This window comes from Harpegnathos saltator, unplaced genomic scaffold (assembly GCF_003227715.2).
Source record: "Harpegnathos saltator strain DR-91 unplaced genomic scaffold, Hsal_v8.6 scaffold486, whole genome shotgun sequence".
Classification (NCBI taxonomy): domain Eukaryota; kingdom Metazoa; phylum Arthropoda; class Insecta; order Hymenoptera; family Formicidae; genus Harpegnathos; species Harpegnathos saltator.
In genome coordinates, this window is record NW_020230300.1 from 992,837 (window position 1) to 1,016,280 (window position 23,444).

A 23,444-nucleotide genomic window follows, 5' to 3' on the forward strand; every position below is an offset into this window, starting at 1 on the left:
TGTTCCGGTCAAATGCAACATGCCTTGTCCGATATGCACTTCAAATCAATGGATGAGATCCTAAAATGGTTTGACGACTTTATCGTGTCCAAAGACGTAACATTTTGCCGACAGGGAACTTTCATCAGGTGCCTGAAAGATGGCTTAACCTTTGGAGGACCGGCATTTTTCCTTTAACATTTTGCAATTTTTTCGCGGAAAATTTATACATGTAACCATCATGTCGCGTAGAGTTTTCGTGCTTGTTAGTGGTTCCTGTAGGAGCCACCCCGTTCCTCTAAAGGTTAAGGCGAATATTTTGATGGACAAATTCGCTTCTTTTAAAATAATCCTTGAAAATTTTAAATTATTTACTTCTACACCTATTACTTATCTCTCTCTCTCTCTCTCACGCTTTCCGCCGCCACCAATTTGCGGGAAAGTTCACTTCACGCGCAATACATTACCCTCTCAACTCCGGACTCGCCCTGAAGTAATCATCGAAAGAAAGGAAAAGAAAAAAAAAATACCCGAAGAATTCCCCGAATAATCGCGTCGAGCGCCAAGGTAGCAAAGGGTTGCTTAAGGAAGAGGAATCGGGGGAACGCTCCGGTCACTCGCGAAGTTGCTGAGAAAAGACAAACAGAGCAAAAGCGCGTTCCCCTGTTATTCCCATGTCCACTGAAGTCCGAAAAAAGCGCGGGCCCGAGGGGGGAGAGGAAAGGGCGAGGGAGGAGAGCGGGGAGCGGGGAGCGGGGAGTGGGGAGGGAAGGGGCGAAAAGAGACGGAGAGACAGATATACGTCTCTCCCTCACTTCTTCCAGGTGCGCGATTGCTTTTAATTGCCGGCGGTGGCCCCAGGGTGCCCCTCCAAAGTGAAATTGCTCCGGTTGCGGCCGCGGCGGTGCAAACCGACCGCGAGAAGGCAACCAGGGCCGAATAAAAAGAGCGCGCTGCGCGGAGGAGAGCGCGACGTGTATACGATGGGCACGAAGCGACGGCGAAGAGAGGGTCGCGACGCCGTTCTCGGGAACGGCGAGAGAACGATCCCAAGAGCGTTTTCGCTAATTAAGCCGCGGTCGCCCTGCCGAACACGCCGAGCGCCATGCGTTCTCCTCTCCTTTGCATCTCCTTTGCATCCCGCACCGGCAGCCCCGGGGTGCGCCTTTATGGCGCTAAAATTCGGCGCTAAACGCTTCCGCGGTAAATCTTCGCGCCAAGTATGCGAGACGGCAACCTACCGTCGATCGCGGATAAACCAGTTTCACGTACCGAGACGGAGCTCCTTCCGCGAGCTTCGGCTCCGAGCTGCTGGTATTTATTTCGCTTGGCGAAATTGTCCGTCGATTACGCATAATAGGATAGAAACTAAATAGTAGTAATTCTCGATTTGTTCGTAACATTCTATAACCTTTTTGAGATTCTTTTGAGAGACAACGATATCTCCTGCAGATGAGACTTTTCTTAAAACCTCTGGAAACGTACAATTTTGGCAACTGGTTATCTAAATTGTACCATAGTTTCCTAAAGCGTATTCTTTTTTACCACACTGATGTGATTCGTTTAGAAACTGTGAAGGGATAAACTAAAATACGATTTAAATAAATAAAATAAATAAAATATAAACAATTTGAACAAGGAAACATTCTAATAAGTAATTCTAATAAATAATTAAATTAAATTAATACTTGTTTAATTCAGATCACAGTTTGTACGAAAAATTAAAAAAACATTTTTAATTAAAAAAAGTAAACATTAAAATTAGAAAAATACAAAATTTTTGTTTTCAGAAACTGAATTAAGAAATCAACTAAGATCACAGCTCGTGTGAAACCTAAAAAACCTTTTTAATTACAATTAAATATTAAAATTAAATATTTAAATTACTTATTATACAAGATAATTATTAAAATTGTATTCATTTTTATATAAAGTTTATTTTATATGAAAAAGTTAATAATTTTTTGATCACGTACCTAAAAATTGCAGAATTTATCTGTTATCTCCTCGAAATCAAAATTACAGAGATAAAATATTTTCGTCTCTATAGACTTAATTATAAGCAGTAAATGGCCACAAAACAAAAATCTGTTTTTTTAATTAAAATAAATTTAATTAAATATTATAATAATTATAATAATTAAATTTTAATTAAAATAAATAAAATTATTTTAATTAAAATAAAAAGTAGATATAGATAAAATAAATATAAAAAAAATAAATTACTTTCTATAGACTTCAAAAACAATAGTCACATATGCAGTTTTTTTTGAAAATTCCGAAATTGTAGTGGTACAATACAAGCAATCCATAGATGTGGCACGATTTAAGAGACTATAGTTGTGTTTTTCAAATTATGGCAGTTAAATGTACACAGAGTAAGGTTATGTTGAAATTATATACGCAAATATGTCAATTTTAATGTAATGTAAAAATGACGAGCAGATGCATTAATGCACCTTTTGAAACTTTTGAAATGCTTCGTATAAAATTGAGTAAAATTTACTCCTAAAACTAAAAAAAGTCTTTACTTGTTTTTCTTTTAACAAGACGCTTTTGTTAAAGCTTCTATGGCGATAAATGATCCTCGCATAAAATGCAGATGACGCTAAGCCTGCGGGTTCTATGAAATATAAAGATGGCACAATTTTAGAAGCCGGTCGAAAGCAATATCGGCGACTTTCCCCTAATACCCGGCAGTGCGGCAATAACCTCTACAAGATCCGCGAACATGAACACGCTGATTCGCTGCGAGGAAGAAGTGAGCGAGAAGGGCGGGAAGGGGTGAGAAGGAAATAGAAGGAGCGAGTGGGAGAGAGGATGGGAAGGAGGAGGGAAGGAGGGAGTACGAAGGACCATGATTTTTGCCGGCATTTTTGCCTCCGTGGCAACTTTGTTATTGATGACCGCGATGTTGAGTGCGCAGAATAAAGAAGGTAGGCGTTTCCACCCTCGGTTTCGCCTCGAATCCCGCTCAACGATCTCTGCGCGGCGAAGCGCTAAGCTGCGCTCACTCGCTCGCGCGCGCGCGCGCGCCCGCACGTTTTTCACTTTACGAGGCTGTTGCGCGCACAGCCTCGATGCTGGAGAAAGGGGGGAGAGAGAGAGAGAGAGAGAGAGGGAGAGAGAAAGAGAGCGAGGGAGTACAGTCATTCGCCGTAGCGTATACGGGCCGTCTTGTAAAAGTCAATATTTATGAGGGTGCTAACCACCGTCATCGCTCATTCCGACTCGTTAACCGGCTCCGCCGGCGCGGCTTTGTGTTTACATCCGAAGGACAGGCATCCTCTTTATTGTCAGCCCTAAGAAAACACGTCCACCGCCGCTGACGTTGCAGCAGCAACGGCAGCATCCTGCGCCCGCGTTGCCCGCGCTGTGAATGGCGAACGTGCCTGGCCTCCGGCTTATCAATGCGCCCGCCTCCTCGAGATAGCGCGCGCGAGTTCCGCGACGATGGCGATTTCGACATTGTCCGGCTAAGTATAAATAGTTTAATTGTTGGAAGATTTTGTTCGTCAGGGAAGACGAGAAGAGAAGAAGCGCGTGCGACACGCCGGCTCGCTCCGGCTGCGAATTTGGTCCGAAGGATTGCGACAGGCGCACTTATTCGGTTGTCCGTTATTTAGTAAATCGCGCGCACGCTCTCGAAGAGGTTGCAGCGGCGTGCGCTACTATAATTGCGACACACGACGCGGCGGAGAAAGGCAAGGTGCTTCGCAGAAGCAACAGGTGTGTAGCAAGGTAAGTCGGTTCAGGTGCCGCCATCTCTCACCGAGTTGCTCAACGTGTTGTCTTTCGCGAACTGGGGTCTAGCATGTGTCGATAAAACGAGCCGCGCGGGCCTCAGTGAAGTACAACGTATGTTGCGGGACCCGCGCCTTGCTCGTTTTTTACATTCCACCAATTTTCTATATCAGCAGTTAAAAAAAGAAAATTTTCTTTTCTTGGTACGTTTCATTAAGAAATCCATCTCCTATAACCTTGACCTTGATTTATAAGGGTCACTCTTCTCGGTGATCTATAGGTTTTAGCCGTCGCCCATTATTTATTAAAAAATTGTTAACAAAGGAAATGTTGATAGAACATAGTTTTCTGACACCGTATATATTTAAAAAGGAAACTCGTAATACGTACTACAAATATATAAATATTCTATTACGTAACTTCTTTAAGAGATTTCACCGTTTATTGAAAAGTTATTAGCAAAAACGTTTCACAAAGGGAACATATATTTTCAACACTATATAGATAGTTAGGCTAGATTGAGTTAGACTGTGGATATTTTAGTGTTACGAAATCTAACCTAATCTAACCATCTATACGATGCCAAAAACGTTTTATTTATGAAACAGTTTTGTATGTATATTTTTTGTATATATAACTTTTTAATAAATATTGGACGACAGGCAAGACTTTTCTAATACTCTGCAAAGAGACATTTTTTTATATATAATACGAACTACGTATATTATGTTTAAATGTACGTAGTATCGAAAAACTACGTCTTATTCGTGAATCATCTTTCGCTAGTAACTTTTTAATAAACAACAAGCAATGGCTAAAACTTTTTGAAAGTTACTTAGTAGAGTGATACTAGGAGTGTGATTTAGTATTGAGAATTTTGTCTCAAAAACTGATTTACTTAAACAAGATAATGAACAAATATTTTAATCAAAATATTTTCTTTCGTTTCCTACAACTTTTTCCCATCTTTCTGGCAAGAGATGGATTTCGCGACGTGGAAAAGATTCTTCTTTAGAGTCGATCCAATTTTCAATAAATTTTTGCGCTCGTTCGAAGTTATGAAAATGTGTATTCTCTAGGACATGTTGCTCGATCGGAACAAATGATAATCGGATGGAGCATGTCTGGAAAATACGCGGGGTACTGTAAGACTTCCCATTCCAGCTCTAATAGCGTTTGCTTCACTGATAATGCAACATGAGGTCAAGCGTTGTTGTGAGGAAGAATCACTTTGCGTCGTTTACTCGTAATTGGTGATCGTTTTTTATCCAACGTTCGCTTCAATTTGTATAATTGTTGCCGATAACAATCAGCGGTGACAATTTCATTCAGATTTAGATTTTCAGAATAGATTTACATAGTACACAACACTTTCTTGATCCCACTAAATGCACAGCAATACTTTTGAATCGTGAATTTTGCACCTCGAAGTGGATGTTGCTGGTTGACCTGGCTCAAGCCATGATTTTTTCGTTTCATTTTCGGAATTGTCGAAATGGATCCATTTTTCATAACAATAACAATTCGACACAAGAAACTTTTCATTTTTTGTCTGGCGATCAACGAAATGCAAATATTCAACCGGCAGGTTCGCAATGGCTTTTCTGATAATTGATGTAGAACCCATTTTCCTTCTTTGTAAATCTTTCCCACATCATGTGTGAACGTTTGGTAACTTTTGTACGATCAACATTTAATACTCTGGCAAGTTCTGAAATGGATTGTGCTGGATTCTCGTCCAATAATATTTGCAAATCTACATTTTCAAGCTTTGCTGCTTGTCCTGAACGATCTTTATCGTTAAAATTGAAATCATCACTTTTGAATCTCCTAAACCAATATTCACGTGTCTTAATTGATGGAGCAACATTACCACAAGTTTCTATCAAAATTTTATGACCTTTAGCCGCTGTTTTCTTGCGACAAAGAAACAAAAGTAACGTATATCGAAAATGCTCTTTAGGATGCTCCATTTTTAATATGGTATTAACACAATTTTTACTGAGTCTATTTTTAGTAAACGACTAAATATCATCGATTAATATTAAAGCATTAAGCTGTATTAAACAATAGCTGTGATTGGAATGTCTTCGACAAAACTGACATTAGTGCCATCTCTTGCAAAACCTTCGAAACTAAATTACATTCCTAATAATATAAGTTATGGTCAAGATCATAGAAGGCGGGCATGCATATCTGAAAGGTTTGCCCTTTTCTCTTTTCACCGAAAGAACCTCGCGGCGCATGACGTCTTGAACTCAATAGAGTGTGGAGTAATTTGGAGAGTTTGATATCGTATCGTTTTATTGTTGACTCACCCTCTGGCAGAGCTCTGCGCTGATTCTTGACAGGTCCGCGAAGGGCTGAAAAATGACGTCATGGAACTCGGGGTAGCTCCGTGCCAAAGGCCGCGCGTATAATTCTTTGGCGCTGCACAGCGTCTCGTGATACTCTTCCTCCGCGTGCAACAGCTTCTCCGTGGCCCGGTATCTGCGGTCTGTGTCTGCAAAACAAAAATCCAGTTTCGAACTGAGACGACAGCGGACAAAACTGTTTTCGTCGCGGGCGAAGCTCCGAGTAAAAAGAAGTCAACGCTGTCTCCCGTAAGCTTCAATCAATCAAGGCTTCGATCAATTGCAAGTTACATACTTGAGTGAGTCTTATATCGATAAAATTGTTTTTATTGAATCTTTGTCAACGTTTATCCGGATTTTTATCAATTGCTCTTCCGATTCAAGTAACTAAATTAATATTAAATTATCAAAAAATTGTAGCTGGCTCTTATGGGCTTATAATAAAAAAAACCGGTAAAAACTCACGTTATACAGGGTGTTTAAAAAAAGAGTTCAAGATTTTAAGAACAGACAGAACTCGCTACAAAATACAATACAAGAAGAAAGTTTAATAGGCATTTTATATACTCTGATATAATTCGTCTGTTATTTATCGGTGAAGAATACACCATGCTCTTAAGAAATTCCCATAAGAAGGTCCAGGAGATTTGAATCAGGAGAGCAAGGGAGTCGTGAGATTGATTCAAACCATCTTTCACCGAAGGGCGATATTTAAATGTTAGACGAATAACATTAGAAAATACAAAATGCCTATCAAATAGTTGAAACAAAGCCAGAAATTTTTGACAGTTCGCAATTCCGTGGTATAAAGATGTGAAGCGATTGAAGGAATAGGAGGACAGCAGGTAGAAAATCTTCCGTAAACCTTATAAGCACCAGAAGCGAGTTGGTCACTTACTTGAATTAAAATAAATAATTATTCGCAACTCCGACAATATTAATTCGTCGACTCATGTTTATTAGGACTTTTCTCCTCCATCTCGTGAATACTGCCTGCCCTTAACCTTTAGAGGACCGTAGTTGTTTTCTTCGATTTTTTTATTTTAAGTATTAGAACTTTATTATTAACATCATTGGGTTAAATGACAAAAAAGAGGACGCCACTCTCGCGCCAATATATTGGCTTCCGGTCCGGAAAAGAATCAAGATCCAGAATGATCCTTTTTTTTTTAGTTTTTCAACTTAATGTTATTAGATATTATTAGAATAATTGTTTAACATCATTTTAGAGAAAAAATTTGACAAATAACATGTATAAAAATTTTTATACCGCAATTTATGAAGTAAAAGGCAATAGTAAGTAAAATGCATCATATGTATTTACATACATCAATTTATTTCGCAATAAATGCATATTTTGTCGAAAATATAAAAAAAGTAATTGAAAAAATAAGAGGACTAATGCTTTTACAATACATTTAATAATTTTTCTTGATATGGTACAGTTTGAAGCACGGTACAACGCAAAGAGGTGCATCGCATTCACCGCAAATGAATAACGTTCTTTTTTGAGACGAATTTTTTGAATAAACAACACAGTGTCTTGTGTTTGTCAATATTGATGGAAAGTGATGAGTAGCCAAAGTGGCCGACAGTCATATCACACACAGAAAGCGTTTGCCCGATCCTGTTTACAAATCGAAACTGGTACAATACAAAGTATAACGTGTAAGCGAATATGAAATATAAAAGTAAAATATTAATAAATTAAAATATCCTATAATAGTAAGTTGAAACCTGATAAATTGGTTTTCGGGCCTTCAAAGGCAAAAGTAGTTAAAAGCCAATAAATTGGTTTCCGGTCCTCCAAAGATTAACCCTTACTGTACACACCTCCGAATAATTTAATATGATATACAGTTGGACCCAACGATTGAAACTGCCACCACGCTTATTCTATTGAATATTTTGATTCGAAAAAAATTGATGGATGTTTTTGAAATCTTCTAAAATAAGAGGCGACAGCATTTCTGAATAATTTTAATACGAACATAATGAAAAAAATCCGTAAAGGAAAAAAAAACGCGAGAAATGACATTTTTACAAAAAAAAATCATATCTCATATAATTTTTGGTATTTTTAAATAATTTCTTCGGGATTGTATTCCTCAAATACTATATTTTCAAGAAAAAATTGGTTCGGATGCGTGCGCTTAAAAGAAGGTATTTATTCGGAAATATTCGTTGAATACACAGGGGATCCAATAGACCCTTCTCGCTCCGACACCGTGTTCTTTGAAGCACTGCCCAAAGCAAACTGACGCCGAATGAGCAACGCCAATGAGTCCACTTCTAGTAGATACCTCAAACAACAGGTGGATGGTGCCGTAAGTTCAAAGTTTTAAATAGCTTCTTGGCGAATATTCGACTTGAATTTTGTTGGGGTCCACTGAACCTCAGGTATACAATAAGGGTTAAGGTCTTGAACTTTTTTTCCTTAAACATGCTGTAGATCGCTAAAATTGAGATTGAATTCCGCAAGGCGTGGAGATAAGGAAAAATCCAATTACCTCCTATCGCGTCGTACTGCCTCGCAGAGTCCTCGATGAGCAAGACCTCACCGTGCAGGAGGGCCACGTCGGCCGCGGGGTCGACCTCGGCCCTCGAACCGGCGAGCAGCAGCCGTGGTCTGCACACTCGGAACTTCAGCAGCACCGGCGCGACCACAGAAGAGATAGCGCCGGGCGACGAAGCCGATAACTGCAACAGAGGAGAAAACAAGCGTGTTACGTCGACTGAGGTGAATCGAGTCGAGTCGCAGCCTATAACTTCGGCTAATCCCGAAATCTCGGCCGTCACGCTGAGAGATGCGAAAAACAGCGGGCAATTAAAGCGGCCGCCCGCGAGCGATGTTTACGTGCCCCAACAATGTGAAGGGGGGTGATCGTACAATAAACATCGGAGAGTTTTTACACGGCAAGACTCGTGGCGTCGACCTATCGGGAGCCCCTCGAGTCGTCCCTCCGAAAGACTACATGGCCGACGCGATTACCACAGCTGGCCCGACTGCCCCGCGCTGGCCGTCGCATATGAATATGTATAATACGATAATTGCTCGACCGTAATTCGCGCGAGCTTCCCAGAAATTCCGGCATACAGGCGAAGCGCCTTCTTGCGCGGTAAATCCGCGTTTTAACGCACCGGAGGCAGGGGGAGACCCACTCACTTGACCCTTTGTGCGGCACATCTTTTTTATCTTTAATCTTCTGTGAAATCTTGCATTTCTGTGTTTCTTGGGCCGCTGATTATAAATCCAAATGTTTTTAAATTACTTATAGTTTGTTATTAGTTAAAATTTGTTGTATTGTCAAATATTTATTTTTTAACACCTTTTATAATCTTAATCTTATTCTGTGAACTTTGAGAGTCATAATCGTTCTCACAAACGTCTATATTTTCATCACACTTGGTATTTCCGACAAATTACTCGTAAATATTTCTGCAATATCATTAACTACCTTGTCACTATTCTATTTCAACGATTTAGAAAATTAATTCGTATTACAAACGACCAAAAACCCTGTCAACTGCAATTAAAATAATGCAAATGGCAAATTTGAGCCTACACACAATATTAATGTGAAACAATAAAAGTGCAGAAATTTATTTCGATAAAAAAAACTTGTCTAGTACATAAAGCACATGTCAAACGGTTTCGGCCTTGTATTTAGCTCTCATCATTGATTAAGAGTATGGCTGTTATGCGAATCAACCCATCGCCATCTCTGCGAACTTTTCAGCTTGATGAAAATATACCAAATTCACGTCCTCGATAACGCACTGCACCTCCTTAATCCATGAAATTTACAGATATGGATTAATAATGGATAGTGAATTCTATGTATATGAGGTCTAATAGTTAATTCTTTCCGATCTTCGACAATTTTCAATCTCCATTTGAAATTCAATAGAAAATTCAAGATTAATCAATGAAATATTCTCTGTTGTTATCGATGACCTTAGAGGCAGTTGCTGAATCGTATCACGATAGAAACTTGGTAGCTTTCAGGCTGTAAAGTAATCGATGAGGTACTTCGTCAACTGTCGAAAAATGAGTATCAGACAGTGCGTGTTGCATCGACTAAAACAAGTGAAAATCTAATGGCCTCGAGAATATACCGTGTGGGAGAACTTTCCAGTCCAAGTGTAAGATAGTTTCCCTTGTGCTGCGTGCGGTTTAGCATTGTCATGCAACAGGATGACTTTACGGTTGCCTTGTCCAGTAAATAGTCTTTTCTCTCAATTACATCGCTCAAACGTATCAATTGCTCTTGGTAAATCTTTGCTTTAATGGTTTTACTCGGTTCCAAGAATTCATAATACAGCACATCCTTCTGGTCCCACCATGTACAGAGAAGAACTTTTTTTCGAAACGTTTAAGTTTTACCGTCGATGTTCTCAGTAGACCAATGTCTACTCATGATTTTTTGCGTTTAAAATTTTTATATATACTAGAACATTACAAGCGCGCGCTACGCGCGCGCCATTTAGCTTATTATTCTCTCTCATGCTCTCTCTCTCACACTCTCCTTCTCTCTTTCACACACTCTCTCTCTCTCTCTCTCTTTCTCTCACACTCTGACTCTATTTCTCTCCCCCCTCTCCCCCCTCCTTCCCCCCTCTCTCTCCTTCCATCTCTCTCTCTCTCTCTCTCTCTCTCTCTCTCTCTCTCTCTCTCTCCTCCCCCCTCTCTTTTTTTCTCTCTCACTCTCTTTCTTAACGCGACATCGAGACGGCCAATCAAAATCGCGGAAAAAAGGTTTGAATACTTCGATATGCCTTCGATGCATTCGAGATTTTAATCACATGCCTTTTTTAGGAGAAGAATCCATTTTTCGACATCAGTTACGATTTTGTGCAAAAAATATTTTTCTTGTTGCCTGGCGAGCAGGATAACGCACGTAGTTAATCAACAAATTTTGCTGTCAATTGTTAGCTCGTGTGGAATTCACTTCCCGTCTTTCTGTATCTTTCCCATTTGATGTAAATGATCACAAATAGCTTTCTGGCTTACTCTCAGCTTTTCCGCAAATTCTTGTTATGTTTGTGCCGTATTTTCAATCAGTAGATTTTGCACCCCTCGGCCTCAAATTTTTTTAGCCGACCGAGGTGTGGTTGGTTGTGAAGATCAAAATCACCACTTGAAAAACGTTCCAGTCAGTTTCGGCACATGCGATTGGTCACAGTATTTTCACCATAAGCAGCACAAATCATTTTGGCAGGAGCATTTTTGTTTAAATGAAATGCAGAATGCATCGCATATCGAATATGTTCTTTGTTGATAACCACCGTGAACACTGCTAATTATTTGAGGTTATGCGCATCAAACGCTAAATCATATGTCATTTCAAAAAGTTAAATGTCAATACTTGAAAATCGCAAAAGAGTGGAAGAATATTTCAATTTCAAATTTTACTCAGAGCTATGTAAATTTCATCGGAAAAAATTAATCACTAGACCTAATATATTAACTTCTTAGCTGTTAATGATAGAAATTTTCGCGGAAAGAAAATGGCCCAAACTGTTGATGATGGGAACATCCGTCCATTCGACAAAAAAACAGAGCAACTGGAACAGGACACTCTATTTTTATGTTTTCAGGTTAGCTGAATACAGATCCGATGTGAAAATTGCGAAATTCAAAATGGCAAATTTAATATGGAGGAGCAAAAATTCAACAAATCGTTCGGCTCAATTTTGACTTTAGATTTGAATTCAACGATCCTGGAAACATAAAAAAGATATATATATGTATCGCTTTTTCCAACTTTATTTTTTCATAAATAATTAGAAATGAACAATCGGATGTAAAAACCATGGGAAACATGTACTGTAAATATAGTGGCCTACTCCAATTGTTTTGTTGTGTTTCTTTTCTTTTTGGAATGCGCGGATATTTCCATCATCGACAGTTTGGGCCACTTTTCTGCCCGCGGATATTTCCGTCATTAACCACTTCATTGGAACTGAGAAACAGCATCAACCTAAAATGGCAACATATAAATCACGTTTGATCTTTATAAACGTCGGTACTAAGATGTTTTTCGGGTTGTTGAATACGAATTTGAGGTTAAAATATATAAATTCAAAATGACCGCCAAAAAATGTATCTGATTTTTCATGAAATTCGATATGTAAGAGTTTTCCAAGTTGCTGAATATGAATTTCAAGATTCAAAATGGCGGATATGGACCAATATGGTAGGAAAAAAAAAGGAAATTGTGATTATTATGAAACTCGATATCTAGAGATTTTTCAGGTTGCTAAAAACGAATTTGAATTTAAAACTTAAAAATTTAAGACAATATATGTAATACAGCGACTAGATTTTTTTTAGAAATTTAATAAAGAAATATTTTAGATCCGCCATTTTGAATTGTCATATTTTGGTCTCAAATTCTTATTCATTCACCTGAAAAACTTCCAGATACCGAGTTTCATAATAATCAGATAGATTTTTATTTTTTCGGTCCGCCATTTTAGATCCACCATTTTAAATTGCCATATTTTGACCTCAAATTCTTATTCAGTAATCTTAAGGACCTAAGGACCTATCAATTTTTACGAAAATCAGACGGAGTCAATAAAAAAATAAACGATGTGCGCACTAATGCGTCAATACCATTTATGACACGTCTTTATTTTGACGCAAAAGTGCGTCAATGCCAACGAAACAGTTAATAGCTAAGGAATTAAAATCCCTAATACAACCGCAAGGGAACACTTTGGGGTTTCCGCGCTGATACTACGCGCTCAGTGCCGCTCGAATAACTTCAAGCTTGGTACGAACATCTGTGCTGTCGAAACGACAAACGCATGACGTTGCGGCGTTCCCTTCGTTGTCGTAATTAAACGGCCGCACCCGAATTAGACGCTTCGTTGTCTTAACACATTGGTGAAGGGGCCCCGAAATTTTCTGTGGTACAGTGGCCATCCGTTGTTGACCGGCCCCGGAAACTTCCGTTTTTCCGCTCGTTGGACCGAGGCTGCCTTAAGGCACTATTTATCTGAGACTGTCAAATGCTATTTGCCCTTTGAAATGCGGCATTGACTACAAGGTTTGAATATACGTCACTGACGATCTTCTTTCGTTCCTGGCTTTGTTTTCTCCTTGAGATATAAGGCCTGTTCGTGTGTTGTCTACACTGCTGAACTGGTGCAACAAGTTGAAGTGAGAAAACCTACGTTTGTCTCACTTTAACTTGATGCACCAGTTCAGCAATGCAGACAAAACGAACAGGCCTATACTCTATCACGGCGGCAGTGTCTGCCAAAAATGTCCACAGGGTCCACAGGGATACTCAGGGCTTTAAATATCCGGTCAGCAACGTGTTAATCGACACCGCGAAAAACGGGAAGCCAATCGCGCATTACCGTTGCTCGTTACCCGCAGCACCAACCTCTGGGCGTCAGTCCGCGACCTTTATGGGCGGATTCGCCGGCGGTCGCGTTTATGGGCGATTATCGCTCTGCCTAGCCCCGGCGAGACGCTCGTCCCTTCGAACAATGCGATTTAATCATACCTCGCAACGATACAGAGTATACTTTACGCCGACCTGTGCGATTCTAATCGCAGTTTACAGCGCCGTGTGTACGCGATAGTATCCGTGCCACACACAGGCGGACTTACCCCTCTTCCACGTTCGAATAATCGTCGGGGCTACTGCCGCGACGCGCGGGGGGCGGCGGGGGAGGGGGGGTGGGGAATTAAGGAAGATGATACGGTACGATCGCATAATCTCTCCCCGGGAGGAACGACGATACGATCGCCATGATTCGGTGGAATCCGGCAGTGAGCAAGCTTTGCCTCGAGTGTACCGTTAATCAGCCTACGTTTTCCCCCCTGCGTTTTAATGTAACGCGCCGCGATTCAGGTATTCGACAGGTACCCGCGCATTCGGCTCGGTCAGTCGCGCAGACTTTTTCCCGCATTTGCATGCGAATGCGGAGGTAGACGTATATGTGTGTGTGTGTGTGTGTGTGTGCGTGTGCATTCTTTCCGGCCGAGTCTTGGCCGAGACCGCGTCGTAGTTGCTGTTCATATTCGCGAAGCGGGTCGCCGTTAAGAGCGCCGTATTAATTAGGGGCCGCGCGCGATGCGCCACGCCGCGTCGTCACGCCGTCGTTATGTAACGGGCTGCAGGATATGTGGTGTAATTTTCTAATAACCGTGCTCACGGATGGCAGTGTGTATGCCAGTCGCATTTCGGCGAGTAGCCGTCAATTACGGCCACCCGAGTCTTGCGAGCAATCCGGATACTCTTGCAAATGAGTCTAGTAATTTGTTTGCTCTTATCATTATTCTTGTCCTCGCTTATTCATCGCCCCAGTCATTCTACGCCAAGAAAAGGTAGATGCTTTGCGAGATATTCAGCTTTCATGTTGAGTTATCGAAACAAAAGAATTGAATTTAATAAAATGTATTGGGTGTACAAATTAGTTCGGTCCGTTTTCAAAAGATGGCTCCGGCTGTTATGAATGGTTCATAGCGACTGCCGATTTTGGCGGTTTCAGAGAGGTTAGACATCTGCCAATAATATTCAGTTTATATCGCTTTGAGTTTCATAGAAAAACTTTGCTTTTTACAGTGTTGAAAATGTCGAATTTTGTGTTAACCAAGCAGCATTTGCGGGAGGTTTTAATTTTCTGCTTTAATTGGAAGAAAAGTGCAGCTGAAGCCCATCGAATGCTTGTTGAAGTTTATGGTAACGTTGCTCCAACTGATAAATCATGTAGGGAATGGTTTCGATGTTTCAAGGATGGAGATTTCAGCGTCGAAGACAAGCCTCGCTCTGGACAGCCAAAAAAATTCGAGGACAAAGAATTAGAGGCATTACTCGAAGAAGATCAGAGTCAAACGCAAGAGGAGCTTGCAGAACCATTGAGAGTGACTCAACAAGCCGTTTCCGTATGATTGAGAGACGTGGGAATTATTCAGAAACAAGAAAATTGGGTGCCTTATGAACTGAAACCGAGAGACGTTGAAAAGCGTTCTTCATGACAACGCTCGGCCTCATTAGGACGTAATTAACTCTGTTAGCTGTTAGCTATTAATGACGGAAATATTCGCGGAAAGAAAATGGCCCAAACTGTAGATATCAGAAATATTCGCGCATTAAAAAAAAACAAAAAAGCAATATCATATTGGAGCAATTAGAACACTTCTTTTAGACACTTCTTAAGACTTTAAAACACTTCTTTTATGCTTTTAGGGACGCTGAATTCAAATCCAAAGTGAAAATGGCGAAATTCAAAATGCTTGTATAAAAATTAAAATTCAAAGGTTTTTGAAACCCTTCGAGAAGACTTCGAGAATCCTCGACAAAAATTTTAAAATTTTTAAAAAATATAAACAAAAAATCAAAAAATCGTCCGCTTTGCATAAAAATTGTAATACCAAGATTTCTGAAGTTCTCCGAAGAGATTTCAAGAAATTTCAATAGAAATTTTTATGAAAATCGGACGAGAATTTTTTTGAATATTTGCGAAAATTAAGTTCGTTATTTTGAATTTTGAAATTTTGACTTTGAATTCAGATCTGGCAACCCAACAAACCTCTAGAAAGAATCTTATTTATAATTGAATTAATCCTATTGTCAAAATCTTTGGGCGCACAAGCATTTTTATCACCTAATACAACTAAGGGGTTAATAATTTTCTTTTGATTTCGGATGCCTGGCTGCCACTTAGACAGCTGAATACAGAAACGCGGGTTATCGGCAACCTGATTTGAAGATATACACACATAGAGCCGTGCAAAACGGAACAATCGACGAATTGCGGCAATTCACGTGGTCGTTGAAATATCGAAGTTGACGACGAGTTTGAGAACACTCTGTGTAATAATAATCGCTAATGATACAATGTTAATGAAAGTGTCTGTCATGCGTGACCCCAGACGGCATTGAACTCGTTAACACGGCGTAACGATGATGAGTCGTCGATTCCCCACGCCGGCCGTTGCCGTGTGAATTCTCGGGCTATGTATTTTCTTACATGATCGAAAGTATTTATCTGCTTACTTCGCGTTACGTAAGACTTATAATTACGCTCGGTGTGCGCACTCCACGTCAACGCTGTCAACGGGGTAGAGACACTTCGACGTTCTCTTCGAGAGCTCTTAACTCGCGTGTGAAATTTTGCCGTTTTATTTGAGCGAAGGTAAAAGAGAACGCTTCAGCGCGATTGTTGCGCTATAAAAGAGGGGATCAATCGGAAAGAATCCACTCGAATCAAGTGGAACGAACTTCATTTCGGGAGTTGAATGTGTGTGGCGGACTGACAATTTCCACGGAAAGCAATCTGCGTAATTCTAAGACCTGCTTCTTCTCCCCTGGTTTCGTTATAGTAGTGTATATTGGTATATATATATAATATATAATATATATATTATAATATATATAGGGTGTCCCATTTTATTTTTGACAGTCGAATATCTCGAAAAATATGGAAGATATGGAAAAATGTTTCAGACAAAAGTTGTATGGTTTCAAGAGGGACATAAAATAGTTGTATTAGTTTGTTTACGAATGGCGCCACTTTTAAAATATCCACTGATCATTACTTTTCTTAAATGGAAACCCGAATTTTTTATTATGTCATCCTTTTCTATCAGTTAATTTGAACAATTTTTGTCTGAAACATTTTTTTACTTGCCTAATATTTTTTGAGATATTTAAGGAAAACTCGATAACTTTTTCAATATTTAACTCACGATATCTCGCTAACCATTTATCGGAAAAAAAATGATACTAGACTTTTTTACTCTACTTGGTCTCAAGAATATATTGTTACAATAGCGCCCTGACTTTTGTTAATTTAATGATTTTGAAATTTCCAAAAGTCGATAAGTTAACAAAAGTTAAAGCACCATTTCAACAATATATTCTTGAGACCAAATAGAGTAAAAAAAGTCTAGTACCATTTTTTCTTCCGATAAACAGTTAGCGAAATATCGTAAATTAAATATTGAAAAGATTACTAAGTTTTCCTGAAATATCTCAAAAAATATTAGGTAAATGAAAAAATGTTTCAGACAAAAGTTGTTTAAATTAATTGATAAAAAAAGAAGGTATAATAAAAAATTGGGGTTTCCGTTTAAGAAAAGTAATGCCTAGCGAATATTTCGAAAATGGCGTCATCTGTAACAAACTGTTATAGTTATTTTATATCCCCTTTGAAACTATACAACTTTTGTTTGAACACTTTTGTTGAACTTTTGTTGAAACATTTTCCACTTGCCTAATATTTTTTGAGATATTTCAGGAAAACTTAGTAACTTTTTCAATATTTAACTTACGATATCTCGCTAACTGCTTATTGGAAGAAAAAATAGTAGTAGACTTTTTTACTCTATATCTTCCATATTTTTCGAGAAATTTGACTGTCAAAATTAAAATGGGACATCCTATATATTAACTATATATTAACATACAAATAAATATTATTAATATATATTATTAACCAGTTCACCTGATCTGAAGTCAACGTTTTGTGCCAAAACTAAACAGTGAGAGCGAATAATTTCGTATTTTACATGGAAGTTTATCTATAAGGACCTGTATGCCCTTTTATGTGGGTTTATTTTCATTTTCCGCAATCGCCCCTTGTTGGTGTACTAATGTTAAAATTTTTTGGAGGTGTTATTTAAGAAAACGAAACTTAGTGCCCCAAGTTTCGTTTTCTTAAATAGCACCTCCAAAAAATTTTAACATTAATAAATTCTAGGTTAAAAAAACAGTCACTTTTATTCGGAAAATTGTTTTCTGAAATCATTACCATTCAAAATTGTTCGAGGCACGGAATATAATGAATTTAGAAGACAATTTTTAATATAATATTCTTCTATGTAAAATAATAATTATTAAATGTATATTAATTAATAAAAAATATAATTACTAAATATATAAGAATTAACCTGAGATAATTACAATCGCTAATTATAATTGTGACAACCGAGATGTGCGTTTTCACTCGCTCTCTCTCCGTTCGACACGACCGAACGCGCGAACGCGAGAACGTCACGTGAAAGCGACACGTGAAAATCGTGCGGGATTGCCAAAGCCGCGAGCGTAATTCGTGTCACCGGCGAGACACGCGACATCCTCCCGAGGAGGAGTAACGCCGCGAGATGCACCGATGCTGTATTTATGCGGAGGGAACATGTTATCCCTCCCTTCGGCAGGCATACTCGCGCGTGTGCGCATGTGTGTGTATGTGTGTGTGCGTGTGCGTGTGCGTATGTGTGTGCAGATATTCGCGATCGAAGAGGGACAGCGAGGAGAGCGCACGCCCACTCTCGCTTTTAATAAAGCCAAACCGGAATCGTAAAGCTGAATCTAAATTGCATAATTATACCAGTCTACCTCTCCATCTCGCTCCGACACGCACCGCTCTTACCCTCCCCCCTCCTCTCTTTCTTCTTTTTTCTTCCCTCTTTCTTTCCTCGCCCCTCTTTTTATTCAGTAACCTTCCCTCGTGTATTCTCCACTGACTTCTCAAACGTTACCGTAATCAGCCAGAAATAATTTGCAATAAATGGAACTCGATCAAAAGTTCCAACAATAAAATCCAGCTATGTAATTATGCGATAGTTAAAACATACACACCAAATATGTATAACGTGGCTCCGCTCTAGATTTTCGCCTTAACCTCTTCGGCCGCCGACTTTAATTGGCAGCCGCCAAATACACGACTACATTGTACATGTTATAAACAATATTGTAAACAATGTTTATTGTAAACAATTTTGGTTTGTTGTATAATTCTCTGTTTCAAAATTTATTATACTAAATTTACTTTTAATCTCTTATTTTTTTATGTTTATTTGTTGTTCATGTTTATCATACTATTTTATACGCTAATTTATCATACTAAATTTAGTTTTTATGTCTTACGTTTTTATGTTTACTTGTTGTTTATTTTTATGTATGTACTTATCATAGTTATATCAATAATATACGTTGTAATTTTTTCATTGAGCTTCCAAAATTATTTTCTTTATTTATTAAAAGCAAATTATATAAACTGATATTTTCTTATGAGACATGTAATGTGAATGAATGCAAATGTTCGTGTCCGATTTCTCATTAAAACTCAAACAGTAATTTAACGTACAAATCTTTTTATTGATCAATGGTGCAATCGTTGTTGTTATCTACGATCTTTTCCTAACATTCTGATAATATACGAGAAATAAAATACTTTGATCATAAAACGACTTCGGTTTTGTGTTGAAAAAGAGGGAAAAATCGTTTTTCACGGCTTCCAAAGATGTGACATTTTTCTCATTCAAATCATTTCGTAATGATGGCAATTAATGATAGTCTGACGACGCGATTTCAGTTCTTTTAGTTTTCGAAAGGTCTGTTTTGCAGCGTGTGCTTTTGCGTTGTTGTGATAAAAAAGACTCACTTATGATTAGCCACAATTGAAACACCTCTCCAGAATTGCTGTCTTTAAATTTTCCGATTATTAACACTTGTCAAAATTGATCGTTTGGCCAACGGGAAGCAAAATCAATTATTCCTTTGTGCAATCCCATCAAACAGAAAGCATCACTTTCTCTGAATGCAAATTGGCTTTCGCCATGGGCTTTCTGCACGTTCATTTTGTTGCTTCCAAGTGCGTTTGTGTTGAACATTGTTGTATAGAATCTATTTCCCATCGTTAGTCACCGGTCGACCTAAAAGCGACTTCATTTAGTTGGCTAAGCAAATCGCAACAGTTGCAGAAATTCAATTCAATTTGTTCGCTTCGGTTAGCGCATGCAGTACTCACACATCGAACTTCAAAATGTACCCAATCTTTTTCAAATACCGCATGGTCGATCTGTCAACATTGAGTTTCTTAATAATCTCTTGAAATTCGTGAATTATTTTTGCACTAAATTGTTGTTGTAATGCACGCGCGATATCATAATCTATATCAGAAGGTCGCCCAGGGCGTGGCTGGTCGTCAAGATGGAAATTGCGAAGTCTAAATTTCGCGAACGTATTTCTTGACAATTCGAATTTCTGATACGAAGCGGTCCTGATAGACATTTTGAATACCTTTTACGGCGGCTTCAATTGTTACACCTCTCCAAAACTCACAAAACATAAAATCCCGTGGCTGCACCTTTTCTTCGCTCATTTTCAAAATCTTCTTTCATAACGTAAATTCGATCAAAACACACAAGTCTCTCGCTCAAATGACGACTGAATATGTCTTTCCAACAATGTACAATGCGTACACATAACAATCAATGGCGGCATCATACAACTCTCCCAATGGCATCTATTGGAATCAGGCACGAATCTAATTTACGGGGAGTTTAAAAAAAAGAATTCAGGACTTTAAGGACGGATGATACTCACAAAGTGGAGGAAAAAAGTCCTAATAAATATGGATCGAAAAATTAATATTGTCGGAGTTATGAACAATTATTTATTTTAAATAAAGCGAGTGACATTCTTGCTCCCGATGCTTACAAAGTTTACAGAAAATTTCATAATACTATATTATAACTATAACTTGTATTAATATACCTTATTGTGAGAACTGTTATAACTCTTTGCAACTATCCATTGCTCACGTGGATAACAATGTAACCAACAATTGCTTGCGAAGTGAAACGTATATATAAATGGGAAGAAAACAGATGTTTGTTTACATCCTGAGCAAGAGCAAAGAGACTTTTCTTTAGGAATTCTTTAAAGCATAGTGCTCTCTTCACCGATAAATGACATAGACAAATTATTAGGAGATTGAATTAGTTCTGATCCCTAGAAATAGATGATTTTAGTAACGAATGAATGGTTAGTACAAATGTTGGGATCTGACAACACTGAAAGATTTGACATTTCTCTATAATATATGACGGTTTGGACGTCATTGTTACTGATAGTTCCATTTATATGCGTCTAAAATGGATCATACAAAATTGCATTTTCGACATTCAATACTTTTTTGTTTGCTTTGAAAAAATCGGCAACTGAAGCTCATGAAATATTTGTTGCAACTTATGGTGATCAAGTTCTATCGTATTCCACTTTTAAATTTTGGTTTCAACGATTCAAAAGTGGTGATTTCGATTTGAGTGACAAAGAACGTACTGGTCAACCAACAAATTCGAAAATTCTGAACTGCAAGCATTATTGAATGAAAACACCGCTCAAACGGAAAAACAATTGGATGAACAACTCAACGCCGATAAATCAACAATTTCTAAACGCTTATACGCCATAGGAAAAATTCAAAAGAAAGGCAAATAGGTTACACGTGAATTGAATGAAAGTGCCATTGCAAATCGTTTAAATATCATGTCTTTGCTTGCCAGACAGAAAAAAGTTTTTTATGGCGAATTGTAACTGGAGATGAAAAGTGAATTTGTTTTGATAATTCAAAGCGAGAAAATCACGGGTTAATCCAGAACCATCAACCAACATTAACACTAAAACGGAACATTCAAGGCCACAAAGCAATGCTCTATATTCGCTGGGTTATGGAAAATGTGTACTATAAGCTTTTAAAACCGAATGAAACAGTTATGAGCGAGTGATACCAGCAACAATTAAACAAATTGAATGATAAATTGATGCAAAAAAAGTCAGCGATAGCTAGCAATAGACGCAAAATAATTCTTTCGCACTTTCGATAATGCTCGTCCACATGTTGCTTCGATCGTTAAGCAAACATTGTTAGAGCTCGAATGGAAAATCCTTCCACATCCAGCGTATTCTCCACACCTAGCGCCATCTACCCCGATCGATGCAACACGCTTTAGCACACTCCAATAATTACGAAAATGTGCAAAAATAAATGTCTGATTGGACTTTGAAAGACCGATCGTTCCATCGTCGCGGAATCGCCATGTTGCCAGAAAGATGGGAAAAAGCCATAGCTAACGATAGAAAATATTTTGATTGACGTAAATGTAACCATTTCTTTAAAAAAAAAATATATGTATAAATAATTGACAAAATAAGATCACAGAATTAATTCAATTTCCTAATACAAGGGTTTCCAACCGGAAATACGAAAAATTATTTTTAGGGCAAGGAAAAGTGATTATAATTAATAATGATTCAAATGAATTCTGGAATAATCCGGCATTTTTACCATCAAATTAAAAAAAATATGTTATTAAAATGTTATTAAAATTATATATTTTTTATATATCTGTACGTGTATATTCATTACGTGTCACTATGTGAAGCTTGATATTATGGATAATAATTTTATAATATTAAAATGATAGTTGATTCCTATAAAACGATACTATGTAATAATAAATTACCGTAAATTAACTGCTTATCTTAAAACCCTAACAACTAATTTTTACTATAAAACATACGAATAATTTTTGTTCGTAGAGGGTGCGAAGATTCATTAGTAAATTTTTAGGGATGCGAAATACAAAAAAGGTTAGGGAACCTTGTTCTAATACAAGTATCTAGCGCTACACTTGTTCCCGGCTCGTCGGCCGTCAAGTGCGACGGACGAAAAAGCCGTGGCAAAGAGGTTAAAATCACAAATGAGGACTCGCGCGCGAGCAAATCGGAAGAGAATCGAGCGTTGAACGTGCCGGTTGGCAACGGGCACGGCTAAATTGTCCGTCTAGTTACGAAGGCGCGCGCGCGCATGCGCACGCGTAGTACCGTTTAAAGGTCAGTAGTTGCGGCAAAATGGAATAAAAGCACAATGACCGATCGCTATCGTCGGGCGCTAACGCAGCGGCGGCACCGGCCGGACTTTCACCGGTTTTTAAAATTGAATCCGCTGTCTGTCCGTCTGAAATGGCAACGGCGGGTTACCGGTATCTCTCTCCTTTAATAAAAAGATTCAGCCGGCGTGTAACCGGGGGAGAAAGGTAACTAACGATCGAGACACGTCGAACGACGCGATGCGGCTCATTTGGCCCTCCGGTCGGCCGGAAATGACTCGCTGATTGCCTTCCAGAATCTACTTTCTTCTCGTTGGGCGTACGCTTCTTCCTTCGCCCCTCTCCCATTATCCGGCTGAGTGATTTTCGCCCCCCCCGCACGACGACGCGCGGCGCCACGTGTCTCGATCGTTTATCGCGCCGCGCCGACATTCTCGCGAAAATCGAGAAAGTTGTTGGCGGAAGTCGAGCGCCCCCGGATCGTTCGAGAGACACCGGATGATCGCGTTATCGCGCGGCGTGTCGAATTTATATCTCCGCGGAGTCGCTGATGCGTTTAACGCGGAGGAAGGAACATTACGTAAAACCCCGTCGTAAGGAGCTCTAATATCAATTAGAGGTTAAGTCATTTGACAAAAGTGAAAACGAACTGCTGATTGAACGCTACTTCCCCCGCGATAAATATTTGACGAACGAAAAACTATAAATTCGTAAAATACTCC

At 38.8% G+C, this 23,444-nt stretch overlaps 1 protein-coding gene across 3 annotated transcripts in view; it reads right to left on the reverse strand.

Annotated features, from left to right (window-relative positions):
* LOC105186062 (uncharacterized) overlaps nt 1-23,444 on the reverse strand; it is a 531,705-nt gene that overhangs the window by 406,301 nt on the left and 101,960 nt on the right. For all 3 annotated transcript variants that reach the window (XM_025302351.1, XM_025302352.1, XM_025302350.1), the window contains exons 2-3: nt 8,588-8,777; nt 6,042-6,226 (exon numbers count right to left, since the gene is read on the reverse strand). In XM_025302351.1, coding sequence (XP_025158136.1) covers nt 6,042-6,226; nt 8,588-8,777 — 375 coding nt within the window. The remainder of the gene's footprint in view (nt 1-6,041; nt 6,227-8,587; nt 8,778-23,444) is intronic.